At 46.7% G+C, this 22,430-nt stretch overlaps 2 protein-coding genes across 3 annotated transcripts in view; one reads left to right on the forward strand and one right to left on the reverse strand.

Annotated features, from left to right (window-relative positions):
* Positions 1-5,249: 5,249 nt before the first annotated feature.
* Positions 5,250-22,430, reverse strand: part of Vps35l (VPS35 endosomal protein sorting factor like) — a 149,615-nt gene continuing 132,434 nt past the window's right edge. For both annotated transcript variants that reach the window (XM_045143951.1, XM_045143952.1), the window contains exons 28-31: positions 17,133-17,298; positions 12,155-12,273; positions 7,247-7,393; positions 5,250-5,550 (exon numbers count right to left, since the gene is read on the reverse strand). In XM_045143951.1, the coding sequence (XP_044999886.1) occupies positions 5,452-5,550; positions 7,247-7,393; positions 12,155-12,273; positions 17,133-17,298 (531 nt within the window). In that variant the 3' untranslated portion in view covers positions 5,250-5,451. The remainder of the gene's footprint in view (positions 5,551-7,246; positions 7,394-12,154; positions 12,274-17,132; positions 17,299-22,430) is intronic.
* On the forward strand, positions 15,286-15,447 carry LOC101610263 (cytochrome b-c1 complex subunit 10-like). Its single transcript, XM_045143953.1, has one exon. The coding sequence runs from the start codon at positions 15,286-15,288 to the stop codon at positions 15,445-15,447; it is 162 nt and encodes a 53-aa protein (XP_044999888.1).

Consider the following 22,430-nt stretch of genomic DNA (forward strand, 5'->3'; position numbering starts at 1 on the left):
ACCTTGAGATTACAGTGGATTCCAGGTCAGCCTTGGCTCAAGTGACCATACCTCAAAACAACAATAAAAAAGTTGGCTTAGATGCCACAGCATGTTGCTTTCCCCAACCTCTTAGGCTAAGCAAAACTAATTCTATGCCTTTGGGGCACTGTATTTATATCTTTTCATGTTTTCACCCATGCATCTAACTCATGAGGGCTAGAAACTGGCTATAGCTATGAGGTTGCACTCCTCCCTCCCAGAATCAGTCTCAAACTTGTGTCTCAAGGCTGATTCCAAAAACCTTAGGCTTGCTGGGGGCTAAGACTGGAACTGTTCCAGCTTTTAGGGGTAAGGAGACTTAAGGATGGGTGAGGCTATGACCTAATTCATTGCCAGTAAGCACATTTGTTGGTTTCAGGCATCTGTAGTTAATTTGTTTTTTTGAGAGGGAGGATTGTCCCAGGGCCACAGCCACTGCAATTGAACTGCAGACGCTTGCGCTGCCTAGTGGGCATGTGCGACCTTGCACTTGCCTCACCTTTGTGTGTCTGGTTTATGCAGGGCCTAGAGAGAAATTAAACATGGGTCCTTAGGCCTCGTAGACAAGCGCCTTGACGTCTAAACCAACTGTCCTAAAAAATAATAGGCTTTTGCCTGCTTTTCAAGAGTGCATATCTCCATCAGGAGTCTCCTTGGGGCCCCTTTTCACTGTGCTTGTTAACCAGGTTCCTGCCCTACCTGTGTCCATTGCCCTCCCCAAGACATCTGCAAATATGAAAGTATAATGTCCCATGTTTTGACCTTGAACACAGCCTATCTCCACGGCACAGAAGATGCATGAGAGGTCTGGGGCCCACACAACCAAGCTCTCAGTTGAATTTGGTTGTTTTTTGGTGATTTCTTACTGGCTTGATGCTCAAGGCAAGATCTAACTGTTCCAACATCATGATTCTTTCCATCTTGTTCTCAAAGTGATCCCTTCTCTCTCCTTGAGTCCCCCAGAAGCCACCTTTCCACAATCAGAATGGCCAGCCCATTAGAAGTATCTGCCAGGGCTGGGAGATGGTTGCCGCAAAGCCAAATGACCCAGGTTTGGTTCCCCAGTGCCCACATATAAAACCAGGTGCACAAGGTGGTGCAGTAGCGCATGTGTCTGGAGTTTGTTTGTAGCAGCTAGAGGCCATGGCGTGCCCATTCTCCTTTGCAATTTTTTTAAAAGCATCGGTCAAATAATATAGTTGTCCCCTGAAAGTGGCTGTACTCTGCAAACTTACTAGCAACACTCCCCTCCTCCTGCCCCAACCACCATGTGCTAGCGCATGCACATGGTCGTGGTGGCTCATGCCTTTAGTCCTAGCACTTGGGAGGCAGAGGTAGGAGGATTGCTGTGAATTTGAGGCCACCCTGAGACTATATAGTGAATTCCAGGTCAGCCTGGGCTACCTCAAACCCCCACCCCCCCAAAAAAAAATTGCGTGGACTACCTCCATCATTTCTAGCAGGAATCATTTTGCAGACTGGATTTTATAGAACTGACCTGGCATGAAAGGCCAAGCTTAGGGGGCCAGAAACTGCTGCTAATGACATCCTCAGGTAGAAATGACCTAAAGTACATAGCTTGGATTTGCCAACTTTTCACTTGATTAGCACAGTAAAAGTAGTGTAAACTTTCTTTATTTCTTTTTGATTTTCAAGATATGGTTTCACTGCAGCTCAGGCTGACCTGGAATTCACTGTGGAGTCTCAGGGTGGCCCCGAACTCAGCGATCCTCCCACCTCTGCCTCACAAGTGCTGAAACTAAAGGCGTGTGCCACCATGCCTGTATGTAAACTCATTTTAATGGAAGAATTTTGTAGGATAAAGGCCCCTTGGGAGTTTTTAAAGTAATAGCATTGTGCTTTTGTGCATTGTGAGTTTTGGTACATTGTGTTCACAGAAGGGGAAGAAGATGGATTTTTTTTTTTTTTTAAGCATCTACTGGACTTTGTGGAGACTATTTTCCCAAGAGAATTTCTTGGCAAAGTGTTGCCATCAGGTTGGCCCAGAATCCACACAAACTAGTCAATAAGAATGAAGTTTAGGGCTGGAGAGAGGGCTTAGCAGTTAAGCGCTTGCCTGTGAAGCCTAAGGACCCCAATTTGAGGCTTGATTCTCCAGTTCCCACTTTAGCCAGATGCACAAGGGGGCGCATGTGTCTGGAGTTGGTTTGCAATGGCTGGAAGCCCTGGCACACGCATTCTTGCTATCTGCCTCTTTCTCTCTCTGTCTGTTGCTCTCAAATAAATAAAAATTTTTTAAAAAAAATGAAAAAAAGAATGATGTTTATGTCAGGTGTGTGGTGTAAGCCTTTAATCCTAGCACTTGGGAGGCAGAGGTAGAATTGCTGTTGAGTTTGAGGCCAGTCTGGGCTAGAGTGAGACCTGCCTCAATAAAAAAATTTTAAAAGTGAATTTAAGGCTGGAGGGATGGCTTAGTGGTTAAGGTGTTTGCCTGCAAAGCCAAAGGACCCAGGTTCGATTCTCTAGGACCCACATTAGCCAGATGCACAAGGTGGTACATACATCTGGAGTTCATTTGCAGTGGCTAGAGGCCCTGGCATGCCCATTTTCTCTCCCTCCTCCCCTCCCTCCCTCGCCCTCTGTCAAACAAATAAAAATATTAAAAAGTGAATTTATATGAATTTACTTTTGGGGGGCATATGTTTGCATGTTTGTGTGTGGGGGGCACAGGTGTGCATTTGTGTAGATGTCAGAAGGTGATACCTGGTATCTTAATTGCTACTTTTAAAGACAGGGTCTTATTGAACCTGGAGCTCAATCTTTTTTTTTTTTTAAGATTTTATTTTTATATATTTACTTATTTGAGACAGAGAGGGAGAGAATGAGAATGGGCACATCAGGGCCTACAGATGCATGTGCTACCATGTGCATCTGGCTTATGTGGGACCTGGAGAATCAAACCTGGGTCCTTAGGGTCCACAGTGTGTGCCTAAACCACTAATCCATCTCTCCAGTCCTTTTATTTTTATTTTTTATTTTTCTTGGTTTTTCGAGATAGAGTCTCACTCTAGCTCAGGCTGACTTGGAATTCCCTATGTAGTCTCAGGGTGGCCTTGAACTCACGGTGATCCACCTACCTCTGCCTCCCAAGTGCTGGGATTAAAGGCGAGCGCCACCACACCCGGCCTTATTTTTAGTTTTTGAGGTAGGGTCTCACTCTAGCTCAGGCTGACCTGGAATTCATTGTGTAGTCTCAGGGTGGCCTCGAAACCAGCAATCCTACCTCAGCCTCCTGAGTGCTGGGATTAAAGGTGTGTGCCACCAAGTTTGGCTTCATTCAGTTAATCCAACCACCTACCAAGCCCTAGGGATACTCCTGTCTCTACCTCCCACCACTGGATTACAGGCTGGCACCACTTTACCTCTTTCCAAGGGTGCTGGGGATACAAACTCATCTTCATGATTGTGTGACAAGTACCATATTAGCTTGAGCCATTGTCCCAGCCATACATAAACTTTCTAAAAAATATTTTAAACTTCTGGGCCAGAGAGATGGCTTAGTGGTTAGGACATTTACCTGCCAAGTTAAAGGAACCAGGTTAAATTCCCTAGTATACACAAAGCTGCATGCTTCTGGAGTTTGTTAGCAGTAGCTACAAGCCCTGTCGTGGCCATTCTATCTGACTCTCAAATATCAAAAATAAAAAAAAAATAACTTCTGAAGTTATATGTATTCATGTCTAAAGCACATGGCTTTGAGCTTTTTGTACATGCATGTTTGTGGAGGCCAGAGGTTGATATTGGATGTCTGCCTCAATGGCTGTTCTTCCACTTTTTTGAGACAGGGTCTTTCAGTGAACCTGGGACTCTGATTCTGCTAAACTAGTCAGTTAATTTCAGGAATCCTGTCTCTGCCTTCCCATTGCAGGGATGATGGGCTTGTGCTGCCACATCCAGCTTATTTATAGGTGCTGGAGACCTAACTCAGGACTTTATGCTGGTATGGCAAGCACTTTACACTGAGCCACCTTCCCCACCTGCTTTTTTTGAGATGAAATCTTGCTGAAAAGATCTCAAATTCTTGGGCTCAAGTGATCTTCCTACTTTGGTAACTGAGACTGTAGGTGCATGCCCACCAGGGCTGGACAGTTTGGTGAACAGTTCACAACTTTGAAGCATTCTTTTTTTTTTAATTTTTATTTATTTATTTATTTGAGAGCGACAGACACAGAGAGACAGACAGATAGAGGGAGAGAGAGAGAATGGGCGCGCCAGGGCTTCCAGCCTCTGCAAACGAACTCCAGATGCGTGCGCCCCCTTGTGCATCTGGCTAACGTGGGACCTGGGGAACCGAGCCTCGAACCGGGGTCCTTAGGCTTCACAGGCAAGCGCTTAACTGCTAAGCCATCTCTCCAGCCCTGAAGCATTCTTTTTTAGTAGATGTTTGGGATAGACTTTTAAAATTTTTTATTATTTGCACAGAGAGAGAGGTAGGTGTGTGTGTATGACTGTGCCAGGCCTCTTGGCAAGCGCCTTTAAGTGCTAAACCATCTCTCCAGCCCTTGGAAGCATTTTCAAGTGCAGTGGGTTCCGGTCAACATTAATGCTCTGATTCAAATAAAATGCTGCTTGCTGCAAGCTCAGGAATTCAGGACTCAGGTGCCAGGCAATAGGAAGCCGATGGAGGATGGGCTGTTGAGATCTGCACTACTGCCTGACAGATCGCCTCCTGGGCAAGTCGGAGAGCAGTGAGCAGTCACGGGCACAGGTGGTCCTTCAGGACATGATTCAGTTACAGGAAATACACTATTTGGACAGGGGCACTCTCTCTCTTGCCCAGGCCAGCCTCCAACTCACAGCAATCCTTCCTCAACCTCTCAAGTGCTGGCATTACGCTTGTGCTCCACACGTGGCTGGTCATAGCACACTGCACTGAAGCTACAGTGTGTTTCACGTTTGACCTCCTGTTGTCCTTGCGGCACCAGTGTACTTGAAGACCAGCTGTGCTGCTTTTGGTGAGTCCTCAGGATGGTTTTGGGCAACACTTAATTCCAGACTTCAGACACTTTGTCTAACTTAAGGGTACATATCTGGAGTTACGGACCACTCTTCAGAGGATGAACAAAATAACAACTGCTAGAAAACAAAGTTTGCAAAACTTGCATTCCTTTGTTTCTTCCTTTTTAAGTGGTGAACTGATCTTTCTGTGAGGGCCACTTGTGCAAAACACACACATACACAAACACACACACGCAAGCACACAATGCTTCTCCGAGAATAAGATTTTATTTGAATGGTTTAGACATTTCCTCCTTTGCTGTCAGAACAGCCAAGGCCAAGGCCAAGGCCAAAGTTTGAACCAGTCTGTATAAATATGCACATAACAAACACCCCTAAACTCCAGGGAGTTCATGGCAGCAAAACATGTCTGTGGACATGGCCTCAGGGACCTGGGCCCCGGAACAGGTGTCAGGTCCTGGTCTGCAGAGGGAGTCTCAGGGCCAGCTCTGTCAGGTGATTCATGTCTGGCTGCTGGCTTCGCTTCTTGATATATTCCAAAGTTTTCACCTACGAGAAAAACATCCCCCTCATATCTGGCTCATACGGCTCAATTCTCAGAGCTTGAATGGGCCATTATGTGCACTGTACTTCCCCACAGTGAATGGGGCACCTTTTCGGTGTATATGTGTAGATATGCACATGTATGTAGCAGGGTGTGCTCACTGTAGAGGCCAGAGCAGAATGTCAGGTGTCCCACCCTTTGCTCTCCTACTCACTCTTCTTCTACCTGTTCTTTTTTTTTTTTTTTCCTTTTTAAAAAATATTTATTGTCATGTGTGTGCATCAGGGCTTCTTGCTATTACAAATGAACACTAGATGCTTGAACCACTTTTGACATCTGGTTTGTGAGTGGCTTGGGAATTCAACATGGCCTAGAAGGCTTTGCAAGCAAATAACTTTAACCGTTAAGCCATCTTCCCAGCACTGGAACAATGTACTTTCAATAGCAACGCTGAAAATGAGAAGATCTTAAATATCAGTTTAACCTAGAATTCTGCACCCAGATAAAAGCACATAATATATTATCTATATGTCCATTCTCAGAACATCATAGAAAATACAATCTAAAATGAAGAAGCAGCTTCCCAAACCAATACCAGGTAGACTTTGTCATCAAATTTTTAAATCTAAGGGGAATGACTGTTCTTTTTTAAACATATTTATGACACAGACAGAATGGGCACACCAGGGCCTCCTGCCACTGCAAACAAATTCCAGACACATGTGCCACCTTGTGCACCTGGCTTTATGTGTGTACTAGGGAATCAACCATGTCCTTAGGCTTTGAAGGCAAGTGCGTTACCAGCTAAGCCATCTCTCTAACCCCCTGGTTCTTTTTTTTTGAGCTGGAGTCTTACTGATTCCACAACTTTTATTTTTTCTTCAAGATCTGGTGATTCTTGGGTCTCTGCCCGTATGAGATTGGGGTTATATATGTATGTGTCCATGCCCAGATTTTATGTGGGTCCTGGGGACTGAACTCTAGCAGTCTCTCAGGTCTCCCAGGTCCTCATGCTTGTACATAAAGTGCCTTTAACCATTGAGCCATCTCTTGAGCTCATTAAGAATTGGGCATCTTTCAAAAGTATGATGGAAACACAGGTATCTTAGAATGTAACTTGCCCTTAAAATTGAATTTGGGGTACCTGGGGAGATGGCTCAGCAATTAAAGGCTTTGCTTGCAAAGCCTGCTGGCCTGGGTTCAATTCCCCAGGCACCCACATAAACTCAGGCACAAAAAGTGGTATAAGCATTTGGCATTTGCAATAGCAAGAGATCCTGGCTTGTCCACACACATAAAATATATTTTTTTTAAATCACACTTGGAAAGCTTCAGGTGTAGCTCAGTTGGTACAGCGCTTGTCTAGAACGCACGAGGCCCTGGATTTGATCCCCAGCACTGCATGACAATGAGTGTAGTAGTACATGCTTGTAATCCCCGCAGGCAGGCAGGACCAGAAGTGTAGGGTCATCCTCAAGTACCTAATGAGTTCGAGCCCACCCTTGGCTACATGAGACAAAAAAATTCAGACGTGGGTATGCCCAGGAGTGTATGGTGTTTACTAGGGGAAAGTGAACCTGCCATGCCTTTTGGTGCCATCAGGCCACCTAGTAGACTTCTTGGGCCTGGCACCTGTCTTGGAAGGCAGCTGGGCAGTGTGATGTGTGGCTGTTCTGGCTAGTGAGGGCCCCAGGGTCTCACCATGGTCCTGGTATCTGCACAGCCATGCCTCTGTGCCAGGTGCCACAGGTTGACCGAGAGCTGGTTCAGCTTGTTGTTGCGCAGGTCCCCATGGGCCAGGATGCTGTTGAAAAAGGAGAGGCCCAGCAAGCTCTGGCGTTTCAGAGCCTGGAAGAGAGAAGAGAGGTGATGAGCCTGAGCTTGGCGCTCACAGCCTGAACAGAGCAGCTCAGGTGGGTCACAGTGGGCCTGAGTCCCTGCTCCACCTCTGAAGGGAGTGCAGTGCACACTCATGAAGTAAGAAGGAGTAGACACGGCAAGTACTGAGCTGTGTGCCTCATACAAGGCCATCACAGTCAAAAGGCCAGGGAATGAAATTTATCCCAGAAGTAAAACAACCACTTGGTTGTTTTTGTTTTTTTACAATTTCACACATGCATATAATTATATTTTGATCTTAATTTCCTCCCATTACTATAAGGCATGAAGAAGACCATATCAACAAGTAAACATGCTGTTTTGGGAAACCTTGGGCCTGGTGAAGTGACCCAATGCTGGCCATTGGAAAACAGAGGTCTGAGGACCAAGGGCCCTTGCTGAGTAGGACTAACTGCCCCGCCAAACAGTGAGGCTAGAAGTCCATGCACAACTGATCTGCGCCCTGGCAGCCTAGGGGTACCAAGTCCTTGGAGTATGTCAAGGATTTTACTCCACACAACTACCCTAAGTAAATCTTCACAGCTTTGTGGAAGGTAGACTTTAACCTACAGTGGGCAGATTCTAGAACATCCCATCTTCTGATTATTTGAAAAACAAAACAAAAAATCTGAGCACATATGATGGGTGTGGTGGCGTTGCCTTTAATCCCAGCACTTGAGAGGCAGAGGTAGGAGGATCACCATGAGTTCAAGGCCACCCTGAGACTACATAGTGAATTCCAGGTCAGCCAAGGTTAGAGTGAGACCCTACCTCAAAACAAACAAACAACAACAACAACAGAACTAATTATTTGTACAATAATGCAGGTACTACTGAGGAGAGACTGTGAGACCTTGACCCACCATTGTTGACTTTCAAGGTGGAGGAAGAGACCGTAGAAGATATCTCCTCATGGCTGGGACAAAACACCCAACCAGAAGCAACTTATGAAAGGAAAGGACTTACTTCTAGCTTCCAGTTTTGAGGAGAAGTTTCATCATGGTAGGAAAAGCATGACAGGTGGGCAAAGTATGACAGTTACAACACTAAGGAGGAATGGCAATGGTGACCTGCACTGGCAAAGGAGGCTGAATTATAAAATCCCAAGGCCTGCCCTCAGTGACACACCTCCTCCAGCAAGGCTCCACCAGCTGGGGATCAAATATGAGGCTTAATCACAAACATATGAGGTAATGGGGGCTACTCCATATGCAAACCACCACAGAGGATATAAGCCAGGGAAAGCAGGCAGCTTACAGAAGTAGTTGCTCAGCCAACAACTAGCAAGGAAATGACTTCAGCCTTGCACTATTTTTTCCCAGTTCCTCCCAGTGCCTCCTAGTAAGAGCTGTGTGCAGCAGACACCAGCCAAACCAACACTGACTTCTGACCTGCCTAACTATGGAGCCATAGACAGCTATTTTGTGCTGCAAATTAGTGGCCACTGATTATAAGCAAGCAGAATGAGCTCACTTTGCAAACCAGGTACTTGATGACCCCAAAGGACAAGAACTTGTTGCCAGACCCAGAACTAGGTCCAGATGAGGGGAGTGAGCTGGGACTGCCCAACTCCAGATTCCACACTCATGCCTGCAGCCTGACCTACGCCCAGGGTGGCACCATGGTCAGAAGCAGCTGAGCTACCATAAAGAGCCTTCTGGGGGATAGACCGTGCTGTGGTGCCCAGGCCAGCAGCAGACACACAGAGAAGTTGTGCCAAGACTAGAAAAGGCGCTATTTCCCAGGTTCAACATTCTACCTGACCCACCCTGGCTTCCACACACGCAGGTTATCACACCCTGAGTCCTGCCCCAACCTGCCCTGAGCTGCTCTCCTCTGACACCTGGGGACACAGGGTATGTGCTTCCTACTTCATGCTCAAGGACAAAGCTCAGAGAAAATTCAGCTTCTATTGGGCGTCCCCTGAGAGAGGCCCTTTAACTACATTTCACTGAAACAAGCAAGTTTTTAAAACGTCTGCCAACATAGTCTAATTGGTGATTTCTCCCTTATTTTACCCTAAAATGTTCAATTTGTATTTTCAGTGCCACATCCCGTTAAGATAACATAACTTAGCCGGGTGTGGTGGTGCACGCCTATAATCCCAGCACTCAGGAGGCAGAGGTAGGAGGAGCGCATGAGTTCGAGGCCACCCTGAAACAACATAGTGATTTCCAGCTCAGCCTGGACTAGAGTGAGACCGTACCTCGAAAAACAAAAAAGAACCAAAAAACAAAACAATGACATCACTTAGAGAGATGTGTAGGGAAGTGAAGGGAACAAGCAGGCAGTTAAAGATGAGAACAAACATGAGCCAGGAGACAAATCTGGGCCTCCACAAAAGCTCCAAGTAGAAAAAAGGCTGTTGTTCCTTCTCTTCCTGTGAGAACTGTCATCTCCAGGAAGCTCTAGCGGCTGGCACGGCTCCCAGCTCAGCACACCCAACCAAATCATTTCTCCCAGCCCATGACTGAAGCAGGTCTAGCTTTCACGTGAGCTACAGGACAATCTGGAGCCAGGCTGCACGGCGCTAGGGGACGTGACGTCCAGGAAGAGCACCAAGCATGGAGATGGGGTGCTCAACAGCAGAAGCCTGATCAGGCCCCTCTGGTCCACTGCAGGCACACAGACAGGCCCCACAGCACCTCTCACTCCACTGATAATTGTCACCCCCGACACCTGCTGCCACCACTTCAAACGCCCCCACAGGGCAGCAGGAGCAGCAATGCGATCCTCCGCCTATGTTTTTGGAATTAACCAATAGTCTCAGCGACATGTCGCACATCTGGGCCAAAGCTGTACATATGAGGTCTTGAACCAGGTGGGGTGGCACAAGCGTGTCATCATCCCAGCACTCAGGAAGCCAGTAGGAGTTCCTATCTCAGCATGCCCCCCCCCCAAAAAAAAGAAACCAAAGCTATGATCAGCATAAGGTGGGAAGGAAACTAGATAGTTAGGTTACACATCATATAAATTACATTGAACTCAACCATCTGGCTACATGGAAAATCACCTTGATGTGTGTCTCAGGGCTAGTACTCGGATTCAGTTTTCTCCTCTGTGTGAAGGGACTGCTGTGAGAATTAAATGAAACCACTGGAAGCTCTCCACAGGACACAAGGTACTAAGGCTGGGCAGGAGACCTACTGCTGCTGCTGACACACATGCCACCTCCTAGCAGGGCCATGGCAAGGCCTTGGCTGTGGAGGGCAGTATGCACATAAGTGGTCACTGGGGAGTCTCTGGACAAACTTCTCTGTGCCTCAGTTTCCCTGGAAGTTTAGTGAGAACAAATAGAACGCCTACCTCTCTCAAGATGCCATGGCTCCGAAAAATCCCAGGAGTAGAGAGAACATGCTACTACTTATTCACGGAGACCTGCTGTGTCCAGAGGAAATGCGGAGGGACCCAGAGGCCAGGCTTGCTTGCAACATTTGGTTATTTGGACCCAAATGGGTTCTCAGGATTCATGAGGTTCCTAATCCCATGGAGTAGGAGGTAGATGTATGGGGAACAGACACGTAAAACACTGCAGATGCTCATCAAATGATTAAGTGCTCTAAGCACAGCTCAACAGAGGGTCCCAAAATGCCTAAGGATGTACTTTTGGAATACTATTTTTTTTCATTTTTTTTAAAAAAATCTTATTTATTAATTTGCAAGTGGAGAGAATAAGAGACAGAGAATGAGTGTGAGAGGGAAAGGGTATGCCTGGGCCTCTTGCCACTGCAAAGAAACTCCAAATGCATGTGTCACTTTGTATAGGAATGGAACCAGCGCTCTCAGGGTTTGTAAGAAAGCATCTTTATTAACTGCTGAGCCATCTCTCTAGCCTCTAAGACTTCTTTTTCTATATTTACTTGTTTTTGAGATGGGGTCCCATGTGGTCCAATTTGGCCTTGAACTCACTATGTAGGCAAAGGTGATCTTGAACTTCAAATTCTGCCTTCCCCTCCCAAGTGCAGGGAGAATTACAGGTGTGCAGTACCACAACCAGTTATATGTGGTGCTGGGGACCAAATCCATGGCTTCCTGCATACTAGGTAAACACTCAACCAAATGAATTACATCCCAGCTCATTGTTTTGAGACAGGGCCTTGATACATAGCACAGGCTAACCCTGAATTCATGATCCACTTGCCTCAGCCTCCTAGGTGCTGCCACTGTGGTGTGTGCCCACATGACCAGCCTGTATTTGTTTCTGACCTGACTGACACCTAATTATACAACAACAACAACAACAACAAAGTTCTTGGGCTGGGGAAATGGCTCAATGGTTAAGGCACTTAACTGCAAAGTCTAATAATCCATGTCCAATTCCCCAGTACCCACATAAAGCCAGATGCGAGTGGTGCATGCATCTGGAGTTTGTTTGCTGTGGAAGGAGGCCTTGGCACATCCATTCTTTCTTTCTCCCTTCTTCCCTCACCCCCCTCCCCGTCTGTCTTTTTCTCTGCTTGCAAATCAATAAAGAAAAAAATATTTAAAAAATAAAAAAGATCTTATAGAAATAGAAGGAAGAACTGTGAGTACCAGAGGCTACAGAGAGCAGAGATGCGGATGAGGGAAAAGCCTGGGGGAGGTGAAACACAAGCAGGGAAAGCAGCCAAGAGTCACTGCTCTGAAGTACCGGGAACTCATTCTCAGTTTTCCCTTCCACCTGAGGCCAATGCCAACCACCCTGAGACGGGTGCTTCCAGAGAAAGTGGGTTGGGCAGGCAGGGCACCCACCTCATCCTTGGCCAGCGCCTTCAGGTGCTCCAGGATCTGAGCCATCACCGTCTCACACAGCTTGTTGTTCTCAGCCAGGAACTTGGAGTCTCCCCCATAGAGGCTGTCATTGGAGTCGACTAGGTGACAAAACAACACGTGGAATTGTCATGTGGGATTGACAGGTGGCAGGGAAATCATGGGGGTACATGGAAATGGTCAAATTGACCCAATGCCTTTGGGATTCACAAAGAAAACATCTGGCCTGAGACAGTCTGAGCCAGAAGCCAGTGGCATGGAAGTCGCCCCCTGCTGGCTATGAATGGAGGAGCAATAATCACAGTGACCCCAGAGCCGTTTCCAAGGACTGCCAAGTGCTTTTCTCCTGTTACTGCAGGGCTTCATAATCAGCACATGAGAAAGATAACAAGAGCTTCCCTTTTTAAAAATATATTTTGCCAGGCATGGTGGCACACAGCTTTTAATCCCAGCACTCAGGAGGCACAGCTAGGAGGATAGCTGTGAGTTCAAGGACACCCTGAGACTACATTGTGAATTCCAGGTCAGTCTGAGCTAGAGTTAGACCTTACCTCAAAAAAAAAAAAAAAAAAAAAAACAAAAAAAAAAAAACCCTACCACATGCATCAAGTCGATGGGGCAGAAATAAATATATGAAAAACAAAGGAGTTGGGTGTGGTGGCACAGGCCTTTAATCCCAGCACTCAGGAGACAGGGGTAGGCTGTAAATTCAAGGTCAGCCTGACACTACATAGTGAATTTCAAGTCAGCTTGGGTTACAGCAAGACCCTACCTGGGAAAAAAAATAAAAAGAAAGAAAGATAGAAATACACTTAACTGTCCTGTGATATTATGTAAAACATCAACTTCAAAAAATGCGAAAGAGCTGGGCGTGGTGGCGCAAGCCTTTAATCCCAGCACTTGGGAGGCAGAGGTAGGAGGATCGCCATGAGTTCAAGGCCACCCTGAGACTACAGAGTTAATTCCAGGTCAGCCTGGACCAGAGTGAGACCCTACCTCAAAAAACAGAAAACAAACAAACAAACAAAAAAATGCAAAAGATCTGGGCATGATGACTCCCACCTATAACCCCAGTACTCGAGAGGCTGACGTAGGAGAGTGCAGTGAGTTGGAGGCCAGCCTGGGCTAGAGTGAGACCCTACCTCAACTCCCACTCCCTCCCCAGCAAAAGAACAAAAATCAAGTTCCCAACTTCACTAGTAAATGAAGAACAGAAAGTTAAAACCAAAGAAACACTTTTGGAAAAAGTAATTTATATTGCAAAGGTTATAAAAGTTGTAATAGCTGGGCGTGGTGGCGTACGCCTTTAATCCCAGCACTCGGGAAGCAGAGGTAGGAGGATCACTGTGAGTTCGAGGCCACCCTGAAACTATATAGTTAATTCCAGGTCAGCCTGAGCTAGAATGAGACCCTACCTCAAAACAAAACAAAACAGTAATAATATTCTGCTTTGATGGAATGTAAAGAAAACTATTTTTGTTTTTGAGACAAGGTCTCACTCTGGCCCAGGCTGACCTGGAACACACCCTATAGCCCCAGGCTGGCTGTAAGATCATAGCATAATAGTTTGAAAGAAGTTACACAAAGCCTTGAAAATGCCCAATACCACTTCATACCCTTTAAGATTGCTGCAATGAGGACAGATGCTGGTAGGGATGTGTAGAAAGCCCAAGTGCCCTGCGGGTAGGGCTATGCAATGTACATCCACTGGAGAAAACTATGGTGAGCTGGCCCTTGCGGCTCACACCTGCAGCCAACACTCTGGAGGCCAAGGGAGGACTGTTATGAGTCCTGGGGTTATAGGCAGGTGCCATCATGCCCAGCAAAGAAACACAGATTTTGGGCTCGAGAAGATGGCTTAGCACTTAAGGTGTTTGCCTGCAAAGGCAAAAGGACTCCAGTTTGATTCCCTAGGACCCATATAAACCAGATGCACAAGGGAGTACATTGGTCTGGAGTTTGCTTACAGTGGCTAGAGGCTCTGGCACGCCCACTCTTTCTCTGCCTCTCTCTCTCTAATAAATAAATATAAAATGTTAAAAAAAAAAAAAGAGGAAAGGGGGAAGGTGGGGGGGGATGGATCGTATTACCATGGGATATTTTTTATAATCATGGAAAATGTTAATAAAAATTGAGAAAAAAAAAGAAATACAAATTTCACTCATCAGAAGGGGCAAAATGAAAAAGACAGTATCAACAGAGCAATGGTAGCCTCACTTGTGCTTGGGATGGGAACACAGAGTAGAAAAGTAGGAGCCAGCATCTACCAAAAGCGAGCGCAGGAAGCAAGTCTCATTAGGCCGCACTCCACACTTAGGCACATACCGGGGAAGCGTAATACAAGGAAGTATGCACGTGGGTGTCTCAGCAGCACTACTCTTAGGAGCCCCACGCTGGAACTGCAAGCAGGCAAAGGACTACTCACAACACAAGAGTTGCACAGTTGGGTGTTCATATGGAACATATACGACCAAGCAACTGGTCAACCTGCAACTAATCTTACACATAATACTGAGTGAAGGCAGACAAGGGATGTTTTCTGGATAGTTCTATTTACACCTGAGTCAAGTCATTTCTCAAGCTAGCAGTAAGGAAGAGTATGGTAGGCTTTCAGAGAGGAGGTGCTGCTGTGGGCATGAGTCTGTACTGGGCCTCACAAGGATTCCTGCACTGGAGAGCACATTGCATTTGTTCCCTGATCTGGATGAGGTGGCTGGGATGTACTTGCTCTCTGATAGCTTGCTGGGCTCCATTGTTCACTGTGTGTACACAATCTGCTGTACGTCCATTCAAATATCGCAAAGTGGGATCTAGGAAGCAGCATGATGTATGGCCCCAGTTTTGGATCCAATGCCCATAACTAACCAGCCAGGAGTTCCTGAGTAAATCCTTGTCTTTCCGGGTTTCTTCATGTTTGTGTATAAAAAGGTCACATACACCACCTAAAGGAGACAGTAAGGTCTGCCCCATGGCAGTGCCACTGAAGGAGACAATCTGCCGAGTCTGATGTAGTTCTGGCAGCCATCACTAACACTGCCAAGTCCCATCTTCTTTATCACCGGCCTCCGAGGGTCTGAGAGAAGGATGACCCTGAGTGCCTGGATCCCAGCGTGATGTTGCGCAGGACACTGGGCCCGTGTTACTATGAACTGGCCAAGGATTGGATGCCCACAGCCAGTATGTGGGGTACCTTGGGACTGGTGTGGGCCACTGACTGGTGGCTGATCTGGGATTGGGTGCCCTACATCATTGGCAAGTTTAAGAAGGACGACTGATTGGCCAGGCTTCTAAGAGCCTCTCTGGTGCCATAGCCTGGACCCCGCCATTCCTGTCGGGAGCATCACAGCCCGTGGATGGGTGCTCAGTGGTTCTCCTGCTGGATGCTGTAGCATTAAACTTCCTCTGACACCAGCCTTGCCTGGGTCTGGGGTCTTGTGCTTGCCAGCCGTTCCCTCCACCTCTGTAACCCAAGGATTGTTTATACTGTGAAAGTCTCTTGGAATGTAGAAATAAATTTGGGATCCTTAAAAAAAAAATCTGTTCCCTGCAATTGTCTAGACACTTCTCTACAGTACCCTAATCACTGGCCAAAGCACTTATAAGAACAGAATTTGGAAGTGAGGGTCTGAAAAGCAAGAGGCTGCAGGCTCAGTGGCAGAAGGTATGGCATGTGATATCTGAGAGGCTACTTACAAGCCTGTACCACCAATGACAGAATTTGGGTGGCAGTGGGGAAACAAGAAGCCTCCATGCAGCATGTGAACTGAGGGCCTACAGTGCCTGAAGCATGGTGGTACAAAGCCCCACAGCAGGACCTGCCCGGACTGGGTAGGAAGGGGCTCAGGATGAAGCTGATCCGTTTTGCAGCACGCTGATCCAGCATGCTCTGTAAGCTCGCTCATGGTCATAATGATCTCGGGTGCTTGTTAAACACGAATCCTCAGTGAGTTGGAGACATGGCTCAGTGGCAAAGTGCTTGCCTAGTGTATGTGAAGCCCTGTTTTCCATCCTTAGCACCACAGAAATGAAAATATCTAGGCATGGTGGTGCACGCCTTTAATCCCAGCACTCGGGAGGCAGAAGTAGGAGGATCATCACCATGAGTTCAAGGCTACCCTGAGACTACATAGTGAATTCCAGGTCAGCCTGGGCTAGAGTGAGACCCGACCTAGAAAAAGAAAACAAACAACAAAAAAAGAAAATCCTACAAATCCTCAAGCACGTTTCTAGAGAGTCTAAATTAGGGGGCAAGAAGCTACTCAGAAATCTAGACTCAGTGGGATTAGGAACAGCCTAGGCTACGTGAGACCCTGTCTCAAAAAAGAAGAAATGGCCAGGCGTGGTGGCATATACCTTTAGTCCCAGCACTCAGGAGGCAGAGGTAGGAGGACTGCTGTGAGTCTGAGGCCAGCCTGGAACTACAGAATGAGTGACAGTTCAGCCTGGGCTAGAGTGAGAGTCCTCTACCCCCAAACAAAACAACAACAAAAAAGCAAAATGAAAAAATGGGGTTGGGGAGAGATGGCTCAGTGGATAAAATGCTTGCTATGCAAGCAAGGTACCTGAGTTCAGTTCTCTAGAACCTATGTAAAGCCAGACACTCTAGCAGATATCTATAATCCCAGCATATCTATGGCAAGATGGAAGGCACAGACAGGAGAATCATGGGACGCTTACAGGCCAGCTAGCCTGATGAATGCAGCAAAGGACAGGAGACTCTGTCTGAAACAAGATGAAAGGCAAGCACCAACACCCAAGCTGTTCCCTGACCCACACAAGCACACCCTTTCAGAAAGAAAAAGAATCTGGAGTTCTGAGTTGCCCCTGGTCCCAGGTACATTTAGAGAAACCCTTAAGTAGAAGTTCATGGCAGCTAAAACACTGGGGAAAAAAAAAAAACAAAAACAACTGTCATCCATGAAATCGGAGGGTGGCTTGTGGAGGGAGAGGATGCCACTACCTTTGTCTATGTGGTACAAATAGGTGTCCTGACTCATGGCAGACAGCAGATGCAGGACGCAGGTGTAGATGCGGATTTTGTCATCGCTATTGTCCTCCCACGTGTAGTCCTGAATCACGTTGAGAAGCTCTCGGACCAGGAACAGGACCCCATGTTCTGGATGATCCTGGTGGAAAGTCAAGCAGGACACATAAACCCAGATATGAAGCAGAAAGGGGAAAAAAAACACTAAGCCAGTCCCCTCTGCCCCCTACAGGCTGTGGAGATTAAAGAGCCCATTACTTCAAAAAGGTAAGGCAACTTACAAGGGAGGTGCACAAAGCAGAAAAATGGTGAAGCATGGCTCCTGCACTAATCAGCATGTTCTGCCTGGGGACATGAACAATGCTCCCCCTTTTGGTTATAAGGAATGTGGTGGTTTGATTCAGGTGTCCCCCACAAACTTAGGTGTTCTGACTGCCAGGTTCCCCGCTGATGGAGATTTGGGAATTGACGTCTCCTGGAGGGAGTGTATTGTTGGGGGTAAGCTTATGGGTGTTATAGCCAGTTTCCCCATGCCAGTGTTTGGCACATTCTCCTGTTGCTATGGTCCACCTTATGTTGGCCGGGGGTGCCATCATTTTCCCTGCCATCATGGAGCTTCCCTCTCAAGCATGTAAGCCAAAATAATTTTTTCCCCCCACAATCTGCTCTTGGTTGGGTGATTTCTACCAGCAATGTGAACCTGACTGCAACAGGAATGGCAAGCAATTACCTGCCAATTTAATGGCCTGATTCCAAACTTGCTCCTTGATAAAAAGTTCTGTCCTCCAAGTATAAAAACAAAATGGACAGTGGAAGCCACCCTCCAGTAAGCCCCTGAGATCACCATCATTGACTTTAAATATAGCCAGGAAGCTTGGCAAGCCAAGTAGTGAATTAGGCACTCTCTCCTGGGACAGCAAAAACTCAGGAGACCATGTGAACTTAGATGCTCTAACAAGTTTCTCAGATGCTAAGAAGATGTCTCAGGGCTGGGGAGATGGCTCAGTTGGTAAAGCACTCATTGCACAAGCGTAAGGATATCAGTTCGGATTCCCAGAACCACATGTAAATGTTAGGCCTGGTGATGCACATCTGTAATTCCAGAGCTTGGGAGGCAAACAGGCAGAACCACTGGACAAGCTTGATAGCTAAATCAATCACTGCGCTTTTGATTCAGTAAGATCCTGCTTCAGTGGATAAAGTGCACCCACAGACATCCAAACAGGTATACACATATGCACATACTCTAAGCTGAAGAGCAAGGTGTTGCCCACACCTGGAACCGACAAGTCTAACCCTTGAGGCTATCTGGCAAGAGGTGCAGTTCAGCACAGAGCAAAACAGCCATTGCCAAAGCATGGCCAGTGAGTGGGGGGTGGGGGCCGAGCAACAAGCACGGCATTCTTCTTGCCCTCCACTCTCCACTCAGCTGAATGGCTGGCCAGAAAGAGAAGTCTGCTCAGGAGACAGTCCAGGGATCAGTCTCCTCAGCATTGACTAGGAAGAAGAGCAAACTGTGCTGCCAGGGGCTGGCACACATGCTTGGGACATCCCAGCCCTTGCCAAAATGTGCCTTCTGCTTGAAACCTGCAGCCCTTCGGCTTGGTAAGACTGACTCCTTGGAGTTACCTGCTGGCTCAACAGTCTTTTCCTGATTCTAAACCTAGAACCCTTTCCTTCTTCCCGAACCCTCTTCATCACAAATCTTGTCTTCATTTCCTTTTTTGGTGTCCGAGTGCCCATGTGTATGTATGCACAGAGCATGTGTGGTGTATGTGCATGCAGAGGCCAGTGGAGAGTATGTGAGTGCCCTTCTCTATTGCTCATCTGTGTACTTTCACACTGAGTTTCTCCCTCAAAACTGAGCTGCTGTTTTCAATCAGTGAAGTCTTAGTAATTCTCCTGTCTCCACCTCTGCCAACTGGGTTACAGGTATGTGTGGCCATGCCCAGCTTTTGTCAGGTTCTGTTGAGGCGAACTCTGGCAGTCTCAGGCCAGGCCCTCGTGTGTAAGTGGCAAGCATTCTTAACTATCAACCCATTTCTTTTCTTTCTGTGGTGGGGTGGACTGAAACCAGCGTCTCACACGTTAGGCAAGTGTTCTACCACTGAGCTACATTCCCCGGTCCCCCTTTGGTTTAAGACAGGGTCTCACTCTAGCCCAGGCCTGGACCTGGAACTCCTCCGTAGCCCATGCTGACCTTGAACTCACCGTGATCCTCTCTCAGCCTTCCAAGGTCAGCTTGGGCTAGAATGAGACCCTACCTCGATTGTAGGTATGAGCCACCATGCCCAGCTTCCTTTTTGTACTTCTTGAGACAGGATCTCACTCAGTTGTCTAGGTTGGTCTTGTACTCACTCTGTAGTCCAGCGGACTTCGGACTTGAGATCCTCCTACCTCACCCTCCCCATTTAGCTGTGTTTATAGGACTGGGCCACCAAGCCCAAATTCTTGTTTTGTTTTGAGCATGCCCGATCACCTGAAACCCTCATATTTATTGCTTCATAGCCTGCTGTGTGCATAAGGATAGTTGGTTCATCTACTGCTCAGGCGTTTGCCACACTCTACTGGGTCACACTGTGCTGGATTCAGAGTACACCCTGGTGTGCCCTGTCTCTGCCTCTCCTTTTTTGACTACCCTCTTTGTGCCAGGATATAAATACAAGAGTAAAGCAACTTCTGTAGCTCTTCAAGGCACCACCACAAGCCATTTCACAGATAGGAAGAGAGCCACAGATTGGATACAGAGCCCAAGGTCACAGTGCTGGAACACAGAGGACCCAAGTTTTGAACCCTGACAATCTGGCTACCAAGAAGACATTTCTCTGATGCTGCCTCTCTTTGGATGAATTAGACATGTCTATGTGACACGCACAGATTGCGACATCCTGCAGCTGATAGTGGCCTGGTTGTGGGTGAACATGTGTTTTGCACAGCAGGGATACCACTTGTGGTAAGAATGAGGCACCCAAGATGCTAAGCACAAGCCGTTCATATCTGTGGGAACTACGCCTGGAGCATCAACGAGGCACAGAACATGTGACACTCCAGCATCCCAACAATGTAAGCTGTGTGCATCACCTTGCCCACACCATGGCTGCCTGCCAGCTGGCCGTTCTCAGCTAGTGGAGTCTTGCTGCCTTCTGCTGCTTACAGCTGTTTGCAGCAAGGCTATTTTGTTCTGCTATGTGGATGTTAAAATATTTTCCCACCCACAAACAGGTTTTCTGTGTGTGGAGGAAGCCACCATGGATGTTTCTTTCTTCCTTTTAAAAAATATTTTACCTATTTATTTATTTATTGGAGGGGGGGAGAGAATGAATGATTGGGGACACCAGGACCTCGAGCCACTGCAAATGAATTCCAGATGCATGTACTACCTTGTGCATCTAGTTTATGTGGGTACTGGGCAATCGAACCTCAGTCCTTTGGCCTTACAGGAAAGCACCATGACGAATAAGTTATCTCCCCAGCCCTAAAAAAATACTTTTGATTTAAGGGCATACTTTGGAACTAGACAATAACGTCAATGTTTCTGCAACTTCAACACAAATGCTCTAACCCCTGGGGGAGATGGCTGAGTGCACTTTTAGACAGACAGGACAGGGGGCAATGAGGACAGTAGGCAGGGTATGTAGCAAGCATCTCTGTGGAATTCCTAACAACTGAAGAGCCGGTGGGTTATTTCCACAGTGAGGCATGACAACTGTCAATGTGCTTTTGTTTTTCAATGTTCTTAGATGGTTCATTGCCAACAGCTGATGAAGCCAGGCAGACCTGGACTTTAAAAAATGTTTCATTGAGAGCTGAGCATGGTGGCACATGCCTTTAATCCCAGCACTCAGGAGGCAGAGGGGGAAGGATTGCTATGAGTTTGAAGCCAGCCTGAGACTTCAGAGTGAATTCCAGGTCAGCCTGGGCTAGACCTATACCCTGTCTCGAAAAAAAAAAAAAGTCTCATTGTGTATTCTCGTTGTACGTGACCCTGTGTTACACAGGGATGTTTCCAAATGAGTATTTAGTACTGGTTGAGCATATCGCACTCCACACTTCCTGCCTTTCCTTTTTCTCCTCCCTCCTTACCTCCCATTAGTTCTTGGTTCACCTAGGCAGTGTCACTTCTACTTTCATGTCATATATACATATATGATTTTACGTATATTTAATATAATATATATATATATACATATATATATACATGTTTTTATTTATTTATTTTGGTTTTTCGAGGTAGGGTCTCATTCTAGCCCAAGCTGACCTGGAACTCACTATGTAGTCTCAGGGTGGCCTTGAACTCAGTGATCCTCCTACCTCAGTCTCCTGAGTGCTGGGATTAAAGGCGTGTGCCACCACGCCTGGCTTATGTATTATATATATGTAATATGTATACACAATCTAGGAAGCATATGACAGAAAAGATATCTGCCTTTCTAGCCAGGCTTGGTGCCACACGCCTTCAATCCCAGTACTCCAGGAGGCAGAGGTTAGGAAGAGTGCTTCCAGATCAGCCTGGGTTACAGGCCCGACTTTCAAAAGAAAAGATATTTGCCTTTTTAAGATTGGCTTTATTTACTTAATAAGATTATCTCTAGTTGTATCCATTTTCCTACAAATGACACAACTTTGTTCATTTTTTTCCTTTTTTTTTTTGTTTTGTTCAAGGTAGGGTCTCACTCTAGCCCAGGCAGACCTGGAACTTAATAGTATCAGGCTGGCCTTGAACTCACAGTGATCCTCCTACCTCTGTCTCCCAAGTGCTGGGATTAAAGGCATGTACCACCATGTCCAGATAACTTTGTTCTTTATGTCTGAAAAAACTTCCATTGTGTATGTAGAGCACATGTTTCTACCCATTTCTCTGTCCATAGGCACCAAGGTTGGCTCTGTATCTTAGCTACTGTGAAAAGTGCTGCAGTGAGCACTGGTGTGCAACTTATCTCCGGTATGTTGCCTTGGAGTCCTTTGGGTCAATACACAGGAGTGATATAATCAGGTCACATAGTAGTTCTAATTTTAGTTTTTTTCTTTTGGTGGGGTGGTGAGGGAACACCGTACTGTGCTGAACTATTTCCACAGTGGCTGGACTAGTTTACATTCCCTCAGCACTGTGTGAGGGTTTCCCTTTGGTTGACATTCCTGTCATCATTTGTTGTTTATTTATTTATTTTTTTGCAGGGGGAGGTTTGAGAAAGGGTCTTGCTCTAGCCCAGGCTGACCTGAAATTCACTATGCAGTCTCAGGGAGGCCTCATGGCAATCCTCCTACCTCTGCCTC

This window comes from Jaculus jaculus, chromosome 2, assembly GCF_020740685.1.
Source record: "Jaculus jaculus isolate mJacJac1 chromosome 2, mJacJac1.mat.Y.cur, whole genome shotgun sequence".
In the NCBI taxonomy this organism is placed as follows: Eukaryota; Metazoa; Chordata; class Mammalia; order Rodentia; family Dipodidae; genus Jaculus; species Jaculus jaculus.